The following is a 14,499-nucleotide window of genomic DNA, read 5'->3' as shown; positions in this document are numbered from 1 at the left end:
AAATATGGTAAATAAGTCCTAGCTGGGAAACATTAGTATAACAACAACATATTTTCTTGTGTCAGTAAATTGACCTGTTTCTTTAAAAATAAAAATAAAAAATTGTATAAGTGCTGTGACTTTCTTACAATGTTCTCAATTATAAAGAATGCCTGTTTTTATCTTGTTTTTGTGTGGTCTCAATATTCTCTTAGAATATTTTTTTTTTTCCAGCTGTAGGGTAATGAATATGGATGCATTGTTTGTCCTGATTTTAATTATGCAGCTAGTTGTGTGGTTGTTTTTTTTGTTGTTCTGCATTCAGCAGTAGATGGTATCTTCTGGTTTGTAACGTAGACTCTTTGGTTAATCCTGATTTTAAAAAACGGCCATAATTCAGTTGTGCACTGAATACGCATGCCCCTTCCTCCTCACCCATTTAAACTTGTAAGTCTTGCTCTTAAGCTTGCTTTATTTTTCATTTGAAAAAGTTGTTTTTTCTTCATGGAGGTTTGATGTTGCCCATTTCTGAAATTCTTCCTTTTTATCTTTGATAGATGTAAATCTGCCTTCCTTCAGCTTACATGTATGAGTGAAAGTGAAATATTTTGATGCAACTACCACGTTATTGCCAAAGTTGAGGGAAAAGTTCTTTTCAAGAGTTGCTGGGAACTTGTATAGGGCACTGGAGTCACGGTCTACCTTATTGTATATTCTTTCACAGCCACAAAGACTTGAGATGCCAGCATGGCACTTCACAGATCTGCTACCTCAGGAGGAGCCTCTACCCCAGGAGATCTTCTGTTGACAGGCAGAAAATAAGTATTTTCAAGGGCTGCTAACTTGTTAAAGTCTTTCAACAAATGTTGAAGTAATGTGTTCATTACAAGCTATGTACAATAAAAAAAAGTTCAATCTGCATGGCAGTAGCCAACATTTTTCCATTTAAAATAACATGAAGTGCAAAACCTTTTCATCTAAAAAGGATGGTCAAAGGTTTGCAAAGTACAGGTACCAGTGTATAACAGTTGGATTATTTCAGTCAGTTCTTTCAAAAGCACATATTTACCCTCTGACTTTTTCGGGGTACTTATAGGTTGCATGCAGAAGTACATCCTACTAAGCACTTTGGTTTTCTGTCATTTCAAGTCTAGACCTCAGTTTGAATCATTCATACAAATGGGATAGAAAATGAAAGAGTTGGACATCTAAAGCTATAAATTTCCTGCTTCCATACCTTGACTTGAATGTTATTTGGAGGTCATTCTTTTTTTGCAAAAGGAGGTTAAGGGATCCATGTATTTTCTTACAAAGCTGGGTGAAATTGTGTTGATCCTGGGGCTGCTGAATTTGCCCTTATACATCCATTGGAAGCCTGAATACTTTCTATAGAACACATGAAGGCTAATTTGCCCCTTTAAACATAAACACAGTTAAGTCAATATGTGAACATTCATAAGTAGCTTGTTAATGTTTTTCTTATTTAAAAGAAATAAAAGTACATATAGTTGCATGTGTATGGTAGAACAAGAAGTTCTTCTTAGGTGTGTCTGTCCTTCCAGGTCTTCCTGTATCTCTGATCCATATGATCTGTTTCTCCCACAACTCCTATTGCCCCTGTTTTTTCTAATCCCAAGAGCTTTCCTTACTCAGGTTTCACTCTCAGTAACTTTAATATGTAGCTTGGTTAAGAGCCTGGTTTCAAGAATGGCTGCTCTAGAGGACAGGTGGTTGCAGGTGATTTGTTTGCATACATGAAAACTGGATTTAAACATCCTGGACTATCCTTACAGTACAAAGATATCTCTGAGGCATGACTCTCCTCCAAGCTACTGCCTATTGAAACCAGCTTTTATGAAGGGAAAAAAAAAATAAAACAAACTTATGATGGAAGAGTCAGGGTGTTACCTTCCCCAGAGATGTTATTTCACATTACCATGGGAAATGCCTAGACGGTGTATGAGCTACATTGATGAATCTCCACTCAGAATAGGGGAAGTAGGAACTTATTTCTTTTAACTCATCTTTGGATTAATACAGACAAGGTACTACCTTTGTATGAATGAAGATTTTACTTTTGAGATTAAAGGGGATTTTCCTGTAAATCAAGGAAACAGACCACTAGAAAGATCAAACTATCAAAGACTGATCTTGTTATATTGCAGTAATGCACAAGTACTGTGATCAATTAGACTGCTGTGAAGAGGCAGAATTATGTCTGTGTTCCAACCTACTGCTAATAAAACTGGGAATGATGGCAGGCTCTGGTTCACAAGCTATGGACTATTCAATATTGGTGCCAGGTGAAGGACTCGTGCTTGTACAGAGGAATGGAACCAGCTTGTAAATAGAAAACAAGTGAATGAAAAAACTGATGCTTAAAATTCACAGACTTCTCACTGGGGAGGTTTTATTTTTTTCTGTCTTCTCTGATAACAATCGTAGAAATAATGTGTTCTGTGCCTGAACAGATAAGAGTTCTGAATGCTGGAGTGAATATATCTGTTCTAGACAAGCCATTTAACCTGAAAAGGAAAGGAGAACAGTATAAAGGAAAGGAGAACAGTATTCCCTCGCACCCTGGAATCCTAGAATATTCTTTTTTTTTTTTTTTTTTTTTTTGTCTGTGCACTAGCATTTCTTAATTATCTGTTAAATCTAGATCCGCATGTCGCTCTTTTAATCCAAGTGTTGGTGTGACTGTGCCAAGTGGGGTTTCCAACCTTAGAAGCTTTATTACAATGCAATTTGCAGTTGCTGTTATCTATGGAAAAAATAACTTGCTGCTTTGTCTTTTTCAAGGAGTAACTGGGTGACTTCTTACAGAGTACTGGTGAGCAATGACAGTCATGCATGGACAGCTGTCAAAAATGAATCTGGAGATGTGGTGAGTATCACAAAACAATTATTCTGTGAAAAGGGAGGGAGGAGGGGGGTTGCCTATGTGGGATTTTGACTTGCTAGATTAATAAGTATAAGAGTAAAAGGCAATATCCCTGTAGTCCCACCATCCTGATGTAACATTAAAAGCACATCATATAATATGGAGAGGGACTCAGAATATTCGGAATGGCAAATCTGCATGAGTCTGCCTATGGATGTGGATAGCACCCTGGTAGTAGTCTTACCTGAGATGAGAAATGTCTCTAATTGCATGTCCTGCACAAGGGTTAGCATTTGTCCATTGATACCTGGGGACGTCTCATGTACATGAGGTGCCCAATACTAGAAGGAGGGTGTGGAGCTCTGGCTCTTCTGCCCCTGCTCTGGGGAGCACGGAGGGACTGTGCTCTTTGAAGAGCAGTTCTGGCCTGAGCCACCATTGACCTGGGCCTGTACCAGGTGACTTTATCTGATTCTGTTACCAAAGGTGTAGAGAGCCTTATTGAAGAAATGATCTTACTATTTTCATATGTTTGTTGCCTACGCAGATTTTTGAAGGAAATAGTGAGAAGGAGATCCCAGTTCTCAATATGCTGCCAGTGCCACTGGTTGCACGCTATATCCGCATAAACCCTCGGTCCTGGTACGAAGAAGGTAGCATCTGTATGAGATTAGAAATCTTAGGATGTCCTTTGCCAGGTAAGAGTCTTGCTTGGTTGGTGCTGACATGGCTGGCTGTGCCAAGACACAGAAATTTTATTTCCATTGGATATCTTGATATAATACCTCTCTTTAATGGACAGCACTATGCAAAAAGAAATGAAAAATATCTGCCCAGACACATGGGCAATATTAGGATAGCTCATTTCAAATGCAACTGCATAATATATATAAGTGGCTATATTAATAAGAACGAGTTGGCATGGATGATCTAACAAGATTTTCTCTGTTGTTTGGGCTGAAGTGCAGAGCAATTAATCTTACTGAGTACACATGGACTAGAGAGGCAATAGAATTATATATCAAGGCAGTCACTTGCAGATGTCTTAAGCTTTTAAGGCAAGAAAGAACCATTATAATTATGTCATCTGATTTCTTTTTATTTATTCTAATTTTGTTTCAAAAGCTATAGGACTTCCTTGAATTAATTTGAAGTCAGAAGTTGTGAATGAACTAGTGCTTATTTTGGGGAAAGAGAAGGGAGGTATTGGGGATACATTTAAAAAAACAAACAAACAAAAAAACAAACATCTAGCATATTTAAAGTGTTGTTGAATCCAATGTGACTCCTGGTAAGTTTCAGATGACAGTAAATGGTTTTGTTCTTGATAGAGACTGAAAAAACACAACAAGATGTTTAGCAGAAATGTTAAGCATTATGTGTTTCTTTACTACTATATAAGCTCAAAATACAATTAGGACTTTGTTAGTGTATACAGATTACAAACTTATACAAAGCCACTTTAAAAAGAGGCATTCAGTATAGCAAATTACGGTGAACCCATGTTTCTGCTAAGCATATCATAAATAGTCTCGTGGTCGATTCACATTGACCTATCTGTATCTACATAGATATTTGTAGAACTGTTCATTCAAACCTTTTTTTTTTTTTTTTTTAAGTTGTTCGCTACTCATTCCAGATCTTTCGTCTGCTTTTTTCTTTGGTCTTAAATTCTGGCACCTTGGGGATAGCTCTCTCTTTTTTTTGCAGGGGGCTATGAATAATATTTTCAGAAATACTAGAACCAGAAAGAAAACTGCCTTTCCAGTGCCTATCATTACTACTTTAACTGTGACTGCTGCTGTTCAGAGACTTGCTGCATCCAATTCCACTGTTGATGTAGGGTCTTCACATACCAAGCAGAGGTAGCCTGATTTTTGTCCTTTAGATGTTTAAATACTCATGGGAGAATAAAACCAGTGTGGGTCATGGAAGGGGTAATTCTCTAAAGAAAAGTATGTAACAACTATTGTCATAAAACTAAATTGGTATCTTAAAATGAAGTAGTGCAAGTTAGCAGCACTTAGGCAACTGCTTTTCTGTTGGTAACAAATCCATCCTGGACCTGAATAGCAATGATCAGAGGAATCTTGTGTAAGAGACTGTTCACTTTTTTGGTAGGATTCTGACTTATTTCAACCATGGGTTCAGAACTCCACCTCCACATGTTGTTTGTTTCCCACTATACCTCTTACCATGGAGGAGTAATTCTAGAGCCAGCATTTCATCTCAGCTTTTGGTAGGACAGCTGAAATTGCCCCAAATTCCCATATGTGGTTGCAGAGCTCCATTCCATATAAAATGGCGTGAGACTGAAGGAAAAGAGGTTTCACTGTCACCATAACTCTACTACAGGACACGCACCAAGGTCTCCAGAGAATAATGGAGATGACACTCAAACTATTTTAAAGAGCAATTTATAGAGAATTACTCATAATCCTTTTCAATTCCATAGAACAGTACTTAAAGAAATAGAAAATATGTAGATATTTTAAGTTTTGTTGCTGTTTGTTTTGTAAATGCAGTAGTTTTACTCTCTATTATTGCTTATCAGGGTCAAATTCTGCTTTCCAACATTAACATTTGTCACCCTTCAGCTACCAGCGGTGGTGAAGGTGTTACTGAGATTGGAATATATCTGCACTTACTCTGCTGTTGAAATGAGTAGTGTTACAGCTTGTTGCAGATCTTGGATTAGCATGGAAACAGCATCAGTGTTTCCTCCTGGTAGTCATTTATTGAGTTAATTGTCTGCAGTGACTGATTCCATTTACTCTTGAAAGAAAATACCATAATCATTCATTGAGAAACACAATGGGATTGGGGGTGTGTTTATTCAAAATGTAATTGGACTGAAAGAACTAATATGCTTTGATAAGCTGCTGAGCCATCCTTTAAGTTAAGAAAGGATGGATATTTTCTTCTAGCTCATTTTATTCATCACACAAAAATCTCTCAAAACAAAACTACCCAGGTTGCAGAGGCCTTTCCATGTATACTTTCCTCCTGTGGGACATTTGTTTTTGCAGTTCCCTATAACTGAACTTCCTCACTCTTTATAGGAATCACTTCACTTGTTTCCAGTTAGATCACCAGATGGTTTGGCCATGGGTCCACCTTCTTTGATCATACACTGATTGTACAACTAGAAGTCAGTTTTCAAAAGAAACGTTTTTTTTTTTTTTTTTTTTTTTTCCCTGGCAGAGGCTTCCTACACAAAATTGGGCAAAATCAAATTCATTAAAACTAGTGAGTTCTCACAACCCTATTCTTTCAAAAGCCCAATGATCCATGAAAGAAGTTATGCTATACTTAGTTTTCTTAGTTTTCTATACCTGGTATATTTGTGACCAGATCTGCACCTGAATGTGACCATGCAAGAAAAAAAGTTGTCAAGAAGAGCAGCTTGGTCAGATTTTAGAGCTGCTCTGCACTGTGCCCTCCTGAGGCAATGACAGTGAGGACAGAAAGGGCATAGGGGAATACATCAAGGAAAAAAAAAAAAAGTAGGTTGTAAAGAAAGAAGAGAGTTCTGGAAATCTTTCATGATTGAATCTCATTTCAGGTCTTTTTAACTTGTAGTGTAAGGCTTTATGTCTTTATTAATTCCTGAATACATTAAATGGTTTGCATTCAGCCTGTACTGTGTATCAGCTTTCCATCATGCAGGCTCACGGGGGAAAGGAAGAAAGGAATAACAGACAAAAAAGAAACCTGAATAAGATATTAATATTCTAGGAAAGCTTGTTAGCATTGGCAGAAGGCCATGAAAGTGGTTAGAGCCAGCTAGGACCTGTTCCTGTAGTAGGACAGTGTGTGCTAGATAACCCAAACATTGGACAAAAAGTGAGAAACCTTTATACAATCTGTACAGAGATACTACTGATTGGATAATCTGTATTTCTAAGATTGTCATTTTTATTAGTGAAAAGCTTATATATTATTCATAATACATTTTTGCTGTACTGTAGGCTGGTTTTGACAAACAGCCTTTTCTGGACTAATACAGTAGCTGTACAAAAACAAAAGCTATGTTATTGAATTCTGTCAGTACCATCTTTCAGGCAACAGAAGTGATTTGCTGTTTCACCAATGGAAAAACATTTAGCTTCAGAGGAAAGATGCCAGCAAATCCTACCTGTGGTGAAGGATCAGTGCTGCCATTACTTGTTGGGGAAAAAAGGTGGACAAAAGCACCCACATTCAATTCTCTCTCCAGTTTCCAAAGATGGTAGTGTTTACACAGATGTAGACTGACACACAAAATGTTCTGCAATTGCCTCAGAGGGATGGATGTACTTTCCTTGCCTGCTCTTTTTCAAACCTAAGAATCAAAAAGAAAATGCATATGATCAAAAGTACCCAGAAGATAGGAGAGAGAAAATTAGCTGAACTCTTCATGCATTTATTTATACTGTAGAGTATTCAAGGCAATAGGCAATTCTTTTAATGGAATAAATTTGTGATACAATTTAATTTTTAATAATTCTTATATGGAAAACTGTCATTGATATGATTATGCCATCACTTTAAACCCAAGATAAAAGACCAGCTTTAGCTCTGTAATGGAGGACTGTGTTTTGCAGTGAATGCATCATTCAGTCCTATTCTCATTGCTTGCCTCTTTCTGTCGCGCTACCTGGTTAAGTCTAGGCATGAGCCCACCATGTAAAACTCTTCAATTTTCTTCGGTTATGAGCAATTGTTCATTCAGCACTGCTAAACTCAATGCATTACTTTTGAGAGTAAAGTTTTGCTTAGAGTGCCAGTCTGTCCTTGTGTTCTGCTTTTATAGTTATAAAGATAAAACTTAATCCTGTGCAATTTAAAACTTTTTTGAAGTTTTCCTGAGCAAAGAATGAATAAAAATGAGACCAAATTAAATAATGTTACTGGGGAAGGCCAATGTATTATGTTTCTCCATACTCAGCATGACAGGTATGTAATACCTCCGAGTCTCTAGTGGTCATCTTTAAAAGGATATTTTGTATTTAATTTCTAAGATGTTTACTATTTTAGAGAAGTATTGCCAATGCTCAATTTCCCTTACTATTAGAATAAAACCGTAGGAACTCATTAGAAAGATTAAAAGATGCTAGAAAGATTTTAACAAACATCTACAACAGGTTAAGGGTTTGTTTTTTACCTGTCATATTGTCATCATGCAATATGTTTAACTGGAATTAGTTTTGAGATATTTAACTATACCTCACACTATATGTAATATAAAATTGTGAGGTGCTGTGGAGAGCTAAAATACAACAGAAAATCCCATCTGTATGTCAGGCTTCTGAGGAATCAGTCTGCCCTGGTACTGGGTTAAATTCATAGGCAAGGCCCAGGGCTGACATGCTGGAATTTCTGAGCTGACCTCTTGCTTTCATGGAAATGCAGATTGAAAAATCTTCAGAGTTAATTGTCCGTATTTACAAAGAATTAAGGTGTGAAAGAATCAAGCTACCTTTACCTGCAAACTTTATTAATTCTCTTGGTAATATAAAGATAGACTAGCAGAAGAAAATACTAATATATTCCTCTGTATAAACAGGAGTGCTACAGTTTTGCAAAATCTTTCCTCCTTGGAAGAAAGAGAGGCTGTCTGAGGTGGTGTCATGAATAAATGAGCATATTTCAATTCAAACTCTTCTGTGGTTTGAGGTTCTTGGTCTTTTGTTTTACAAAATATAATTTTGCCAAGTTGGGCCTAAGAAACTGTGCATGAGATTTTATGCTTTTCTACATTTTAGCCTCTAATTTTCTGATCTGTATTCCTGCTGCAGCAGAAATCCAGTAATCCAAGCCAACTCAGAGTAGAACCTGGCAAAATATGAGTGTTAACTCTCTAGGGAGCTGTCAAATTGTGCAAGTTTTTTGAGGAAGGTCTAGAGATGCAATCATTTTCAATGTATGTTTTTTTCAATTTCTTGACTTTTCACCAACTGTGCGCTATTCACAGTCATTCCCATGATATTAATTTTTGATGTATGGAAAAAGTGCCAGACTTTGAAGGAATGGGATTAAAGTATTAGGAAAAAATCAGCTGCTGTATACTTTGGCTTGTGGTGATAGAGAAAGCTTTCAATGTCCTGGCAATTTTTTGATGTTTCTTACTATATTTTTAAAACAGTGACTTTTACAATAATGAAGATATTCTATGCAGCATTCAGTACATTGTATCTTTCTAGAAGAGGTGTTATTTGGTCATTTGGTCATTTGCTATTATTTGGTCATTGATACATTAATAATTAAATTCTGTGAATTACCATGGGCTAACCTTTAAGAGTTATCTGCAGGGTTACAGCAGCATTGCTGTAGTGGGTGGACTTGCATGAATTTGGCATGCGGTTAGGTTGGAAAGAAGACTTAAAGTTGCAGGTGCATTGCCTGAAACTTCACCCTCTTGATTCTTCAAAACTTTGTCTTCACAAGCAAAGGAATCTTGTTTACTCATCTGGTTAGGCTCTAATTTAAATTATTTTCCCATTGGTTTTGCTATATAGTACTTTCTCACTGAAAATAACAGAGCATATGGAAAAAAAAAGTTTATTTTTTTTTGCCTTTTTTCAGTCCTATTTGTAGATCAGCATTCAATTGATCCTCTAGTGTTTCTGCTGTAGACTGGGAATAGAAGGAAAGAGTCAAGGAAATGGAAAATAAATATGTGGTAGGAAACATGGTCAAGGTTAAAACTTAATATTATTTATTCCATAAATAACTAAAATACTTCAAATTTTGCTTTCTATACACTTAAGAAAAATGCAGAATAAACCCACTTAGAATTATATGGGGAGAAGAGTTTTGAGAATTTAGGCATTTTAACATCAGAAACATGAAACTTAAATATGTTAAGCTGTAATGTATTATAGGTTTTCCATATATAGTTTTCCATAATTTCATGAAGCATTAGTTGTTTCAGAAAATAAACACCATTATTCCTCCTACTAATACTTATGCTCTCCCTTTCCCCTTCCCCAAAATAACAACTCTTGGTACTGATTTTTTAAAAGAAAAAAGGAAAAAAAAATACTTTTCTCTAGAGGTGGTGTCTTTTGGCTGTCTTGAAACAAGATAGAATGATATTTAGCTTTTAATATTTGGCTTTTCCAATAATTTTAAATGAAATCGAGATGACTGTGGGAAGGAAAATGATATATCATATCAACCTGACAACCACTGATTTGACAAAAAAATTACACATATTCCAGACATTCTGAATAGAACAAATTAAGGAATGATTTTGTTTTCCAAAAAGCTTAGTTTATCTCTAAAATCATAATAAATTTACCTGGAACATATATCAGGAAATATAAAGCTAAGCCTCGACAGCTTAGCCTGTATTTTGTTTTTGTTTTTCCAGGTGAATGGCCAAAGCACTTACCTGAAAAGTCAAGGACAAAAAAATTGGTTTTGCTCAAGCCATGTATACACCTTCGATGTTACAAAACATATGAACTATAAATTATATCAATACAGAAACAATTGTGCTCATTTTAAAGTAAAAAAGAACTTAAACTACCATAAAATTTTTTAGGAAAACAATTAGAAATATGTAATTTGTGCAGCAGTTTCTCTCTCTAAGAGATGCATAGACAGAAACTAGTCATCAAGCAATTCCATTCTCCATAATAGAAAATTAATCAAGTGGACACAAAACATTTACTGGTGCTTTCTCCTCTGATGCGATTTTTTTCCCCCACTCTTATCTTGCATCTGACTCATGATTTGCCTGTCTGTTGCCCTTCTCTGTAGCCTGAGGATGCCCTTTTGCTTTTCTGTTGAAGTTTAGCAGAGTAGCTGTCTAGCAAGCTGATGCCTGTTGCCTCCTTGCTTCTGTTTGAATCAATATGAATTGATTTGTGCTGAAACAAGAATTATTTCAAGTGTGTCGTTTCTTTGAGCTTTGTTTTTGAAATCCTGTATCCAACTGTGGAACTCAGATTTCCATGCTCTATGCATATGTTATGGTTAAGAATCTTTATATCTGAAATAGCTAAAAAGTACATGAAAATTCTTTTATTTTTCTTCTTAGACCCAAATAATTATTACCACAGAAGAAATGAAATGACAACCACAGATAATCTTGACTTCAAGCATCACAACTACAAGGAAATGAGGCAGGTAGGCAGAGTCTACCTACTTGATAATTTCCAAAATACATTCCACCATTTTGCTTCAGTGTGTAAAAGTAAAATTCTGTGTTCAGAATAGTGAAAGTCTCCAACAGAAATTGGAAAATTTTCTTTTCTGGAATTGGGAATTCTCCATTGGAAATCTTTTGTTGACCAGAAATCTTAAGGAGAAAAAAAATAATAAAATCCTGTTGGTATGATTTTAAATCTACCAGCACTGTTAATCTTGTTTCTTTAACTTCAAATAAGCAATCTTTTTTGTTGTTTTTGTTGTGGTAGTGTTGTTTTTTTTTAATCTTGCTTCATATCACCACAGAAATAGGTGTGGGTTGCACTAAGGAAATGTTTCTGCCTGCTTTCTCTCCAAATATAAAGATAATATGTTTGGACTTGAAGTGTGTGAATCATTTGCTGTGTGCTGAATTTTCACTATATTTATGCTGCATGAATCACCGTTCATTTTTATTGAGCAATTGTGTACTGAGTCACACACTTATTTCAGTAGAGATTTCATGGCCTATATTTCTTAGCACAAAGATTAGACAAGTAGAAACTCAATTGGCATAATTACTGTCAAGAACAATAAAGTAAAGGGTATTTTAGATTCTCTTTGCAGAAAGACAGGTTGGTCAGGTTAGAAAGATCTTTAAAAAAAACAAAAACAAAAAAAAACAGTTTTTAAACAGGATGTTTTTCCAGTTTTCATGCAAGTAGAAAATTTTCAGCTGTGGTCAAGAGCTGGTCAGTTGTGACCTATCATTGTGTTCTCCCATGGTTTGTATTTCCGTGGGTCAAAGCAGTGTATTTAGAACTGATTGAATTTTAATTGGGTTCTGCTGCTTGTAGGTAGAAGATTGTGGGCTGGGTTGCAACAAGTCTTATATCCTCTAAACTGCTCTTTAGTGATAACTGATTTCTTTCCTGAGTATAAAATAGAACAGTATCTGTCAATTTCAGAGTTAACTCCATATTATTACCTTTTTTTTTTTTTTTTTGTAACGCAGTGTTGTTATCAGTTTTATTAGCTGCTTCACTGCCAGTCATCTCAGAAAAGCACTGTTCTTTGAAGTTATTTATCATAAACACTGAGGAAGGAGGAGGAGAAGAGTGTTCCCTGGGCCATGTTTTGGAAGCATTACATTACAATGTGCTGAGTATTTGTGGGAGGGAGGAATTTTCTCAGTGTCAGGTTATTTTAATAGAACTCTCTCTTTAGGAAGATGAAATTTATAGTACCAATTTTTTCTCTCGAAAGAGCCCTCAGGAATCTCCTTCCAGTCAATAGGAAAACTCACTGTATCTTGTAGTCAGAAGTAGGGATTATTTTGTATTCCAAGAAGTATATACACAATGTATTTATGCTGTATAGCATGGTTTTAAAATGGCTGACAGATATCCCTGGAAATAATTTGAGGTGGACATTTGAGTACATCTTTTGCCTGTGTATACTCAAATCAGTCAAGAAAGAATGGAAAAACCATCCTTTCTAATAAAATGAAACACCTGATTAAATTAAAGGTATGAGGGAATCCTGCAAAAGTATCTGAAACGAATATATTTTTCTGTATTAGGAGTACCTATTCTAAAATAGCTTTGAACTTAAGAAGAAGGTGAATCTGAATCTTGTCCGAAGGTTCAACTTTGTTTTTGTAACAGAATGAAATATCTAATTCCTATCATATCTGCCTTAGGAAATAAGAGTGCTAATTTTTGAATCCAGTTAACTGGACATGATTCTTACCTTTGGGAAAAGTCAGGCTACAAGCACTCCTGAAGTCATGTTGGTCTTCATGGCAAGATTTGTTTATGGAAGTGATGCAATGGTAATGCAGAAAGTTCTTCTGTCTTGAGCTGTATATGTTACTTTATGAACATATTTATCAGAGGGCGAAACAATGAAATCTAGATGACTAGAGCAAAACCCAGGAAGCATCTTGGGTTGCATGCAAGGCCAGATTGACTCTCTAACTCTGAGCTCAAAGAGGAGGCAATTTCTGGTTAGACCCTAAGCAGAACAAAAGATGCAGAGTTTTTTGTACTTACTCTGTTGCAGGACTCAGACGAAAGTTCTCCATACAGGATAAAAAATAGCCCTAAACAGAAAGTCATTGATAGGAGAGCCATTTTGCCTCCTCTAAGTTTAGATAGCACTCAGACTTACATTCAATAAGCCTTTTATTCAAAACTGAACAATTAGATCTTCAGACATCAGTTTTTCAGGGCTGCTTCAAAGAATGCTTGCAGGCTTCCTAAAGTGCTAATAGGATAAATAATAGGTAATGACAAACAAACAGGAGCTGTCAAACAAGGGCTGCCAATGAGCATAACTCTGGAAATGTTTTACAATCCTGCTGGCTGTTAATAAAGCCCTGATGGACTATAGTCTTCAATTGTCTTTGACAGTTTGCATATGTGAAAAGAAAACACTAACATTTCAGGTGACCTATTGTGCTGCTTGTAGGAAATAGGCACGAGAAAAGCAAACATGAAATATGTTTGTTTCCCATTTTGTATTTGTATATTAACACGTAGCTACCTTACCATATCTGCACCGTCAAAAAAACGGCTGACATATAGCTCACTGCAGAGGCCCTGATTCAGGAAAGTTCTTCATTCAACTTAGGAAATAAGTCACACTTGAAATTAAACAGATGGTTAGGAATTTACTGAGGCCAATACAAATATTTTCACTGATTATAGTGTGTTTCAAACTTGGTTCTAGGCATTTTTCTCGCTAGGAATGAAATTTAACATATTCTTAACCACTTTCCTTAATTGATGCCATGGATATCCTATGCCCGTGTAGTGCCAGGCACAAAAATAGCTTCTGCACTGTAGAATGATTTCACAGAGATCTCTGCAAGGACAAGCTTAACTTCCCTATTTCAAACTTAGAGAGCTGCATGGTTGCAGGAATGCATCAGCCAGAGGGAAGCTTCCTGCAATCTCAAGAGTAAGGAGAGGAATGGTTAGGCACAGAGCTGAGACAATTACATAATTTACACATTAGAGGAAGAGGATCTTAGCCTTATAGAATAGACCTAATTTAAATTCAATATTTGTACTCGTTGGCAAAGTGTGAGGAAAAAAATAATATCTGTGTGGAGAAAAAATGGTATCTTGTCCAACAATGATCCTTTTCATCCTACCGTCAGGATGACTACTAATAATCCACACACAGTAGAACTTGGATTAATGATGGTCTGTGAGGCCCTAGTAAGAGCTCCATGGCTCCATATCCAATGATAGTATTTTTGGTTCATTGTGAGCAGGTTCAGGTGCAGTAGTTCTTGACCATGGAGATTTAAAGTGGTCTGTCTCAAAAAAACTAGGTTTTGACTTGTTACACATCTTCTAGCACAATGTTTAACAATGTTCTCTGATTCTTATGTGTGTTTTAGCTGGAACAGCAAATGAAGGTATACACATTTACATACACCAAAATCATTAACAAATAATAATAATAACCAGTGGAAATAGCTGGGTATTCATAATACCAGCACATTA

The 14,499-nt window shown here is 36.0% G+C and overlaps 1 protein-coding gene across 2 annotated transcripts in view; it reads left to right on the top strand.

The window, feature by feature from the left end:
- CPXM2 (carboxypeptidase X, M14 family member 2) overlaps positions 1 to 14,499 on the top strand; it is a 72,438-nt gene that overhangs the window by 39,638 nt on the left and 18,301 nt on the right. For both annotated transcript variants that reach the window (XM_068689085.1, XM_068689086.1), the window contains 3 exons: positions 2,782 to 2,866; positions 3,411 to 3,561; positions 10,893 to 10,981. In XM_068689085.1, the coding sequence (XP_068545186.1) occupies positions 2,782 to 2,866; positions 3,411 to 3,561; positions 10,893 to 10,981 (325 nt within the window). The remainder of the gene's footprint in view (positions 1 to 2,781; positions 2,867 to 3,410; positions 3,562 to 10,892; positions 10,982 to 14,499) is intronic.

This window comes from Anas acuta, chromosome 7 (genome assembly GCF_963932015.1).
Source record: "Anas acuta chromosome 7, bAnaAcu1.1, whole genome shotgun sequence".
In the NCBI taxonomy this organism is placed as follows: domain Eukaryota; kingdom Metazoa; phylum Chordata; class Aves; order Anseriformes; family Anatidae; genus Anas; species Anas acuta.
This window is presented reverse-complemented; position numbering and strand designations above follow the sequence as displayed.